Source organism: Patiria miniata, unplaced genomic scaffold, assembly GCF_015706575.1.
Source record: "Patiria miniata isolate m_02_andy unplaced genomic scaffold, ASM1570657v1 HiC_scaffold_1, whole genome shotgun sequence".
Taxonomy (NCBI): Eukaryota; Metazoa; Echinodermata; class Asteroidea; order Valvatida; family Asterinidae; genus Patiria; species Patiria miniata.
This window is the reverse complement of record NW_024037047.1, coordinates 13,113,128-13,115,000: the sequence shown is the minus strand read 5'-3', so window position 1 is coordinate 13,115,000 and position 1,873 is coordinate 13,113,128. Positions and strand designations below refer to the sequence as shown.

The window sequence follows — 1,873 nt, the reverse complement described above, 5'->3', positions numbered from 1 at the left end:
CCGGGAATGACTTTGGTGTTTTTGTTGAGGCCATTGAGAGCGGAAAAAAGCTGATTGAGGCTGACCGTTGGACACCAACAAGCAAGGATGAATTCCCAGTATCCTTCAAGACTAACCAAGGAAAGCGCAGACCTAGATTGATAAATGACAGCCACCTAAAGAAGTTTGAGTGGCTGGCAATTAGTAGACATAAGCAATTCACAGGTGCATGGTGCTCAGTCTGTGTACTTTTCAGTGTGGCTAAGGCTGCAGGTGGTAGAGCTAAATCCATGGGAGCTGGTAATCAGAGGATGGGAAAACTTGTTCTTAAGCCCCTTACTGATTTTTCAGATCTTACTGGACGGGAAGGCGCTTTGGAAAAACATGACCTGTCAAGCTTTCATAAGGCAAATGCGCTACGAGCGGCCGATTTTTTTACAAAGGGTTGCGCGACCAGAGACAGAAGTTGCGACTTTGGTAGATGGTGCCCGATTGCGCAATTTCATAGCTAATCGAGCAGCTCTATCCGCCATCATCGAAACCCTCCAATTTGCAGCAATGCAAAACATTTCTCTGCGTGGTCATCGAGATGACGGAAACTTGGGGTTGGATGAAGGAAAATGCCAGTATCCTCCGCAGAATGACGGCAACTTCCGAATGCTGTTGAGGTTTCGCATGAGAAGTGGCGACGAGTCATTGAAACGCCATCTCCGCACTTCAACGCACTTCAAACAATGCAAAATACACCAGCAAAACAATTCAAAATGAACTTCTCACGGACACCTTATAAAGATGGACATTATCAAAGACATCAAAACATCTCAGGTGTGGACATTAATGGCTGATGAGACCACAGATCGCGCCAATCGAGAGCAAATGACGATTGTCGTCCGCTACCTGGGAAAGAAGCAGGATGGAGAGGGGCTGATCGTGAAAGAGGACCCTGTCGGTGTTATGGATGCTTTCCCAGAGATCCGCAGCGCAGTTGGAATATCAAAAGCTGAGGAAGAAGTTCGCATGACAGGAAGTAATATTGCAGCAGTACTTGTGAAGAAGACGAGCGAGCTTGCCTTAGATACCAACACTTTAGTCGCCCAGTGCTACGATGGTGCTGCGGCAATGAGCAGTCAGCGAGTTGGAGTTGTCGCCAACATCAAAGACGTAGCACCGATGGCCGACTACTATCATTGCGCCATGCATGGGCTCAATTTGGCAACATCAAGAGTAGTGGCAGTACCGGTCATCAGAAATGCCCAAGACATCATGTCATCAACAATTACCTTTGTCACTGATGGAGCTAAACGTGAAGACCTGCTCACGAAAATTGTGGCTACAAAAGGCGCCAAGGGAAAGCTTATTAAGTTGTGCACGTTGCTGTAGTTTGCTTTTGGGAGCAACTCACGTGCATCGTAACAGCATTGGAGCAAATGACAACCTGGACTGATGCCCGCACGACAAGTAGAGCAATGACACAGCTGGACAGCATCCTGAAGCTGCAGTTTCTTGTTGGACTGGCATGTCTCCGCAGAACTTCCATGCAGCTCCGCTCACTCTCAATGATGCTTCAGGAGAAAGGTGCCGACCTTGTGACGGCTCCAGAGCTGGTGGACTGCACTTTGAAAATCCTCCAAACATGGCGCGAGAACAGCGAAAAAGAGTTCCATCAAATCTTCTCAGAAGTGGCTGAAGTTGCAGGGAAGCTTGACATTGAAATTTCTCTGCCCAGGTTGCCGTTTGTCTCACGATATCGGAACACAGCAGGGGCTACTTCTCCGGAGCAATACTACCAAGTAAATGTGTTCAACACTGCCCTGAATGATCGCTTTGGCCAGCACCAGAGACCAGCCATGAAGCTGTGCTACCTCCTGCCTGAGAAGGTGCGGAAGGCAAAGGC

At 48.4% G+C, this 1,873-nt stretch overlaps 1 protein-coding gene across 1 annotated transcript; it reads left to right on the top strand.

Annotated features, from left to right (window-relative positions):
- The first annotated feature begins 771 nt into the window (after positions 1 to 771).
- LOC119730416 lies at positions 772 to 1,359 on the top strand. The gene has a single exon (XM_038203298.1). The coding sequence runs from the start codon at positions 772 to 774 to the stop codon at positions 1,357 to 1,359; it is 588 nt and encodes a 195-aa protein (XP_038059226.1).
- Positions 1,360 to 1,873: the final 514 nt, after the last annotated feature.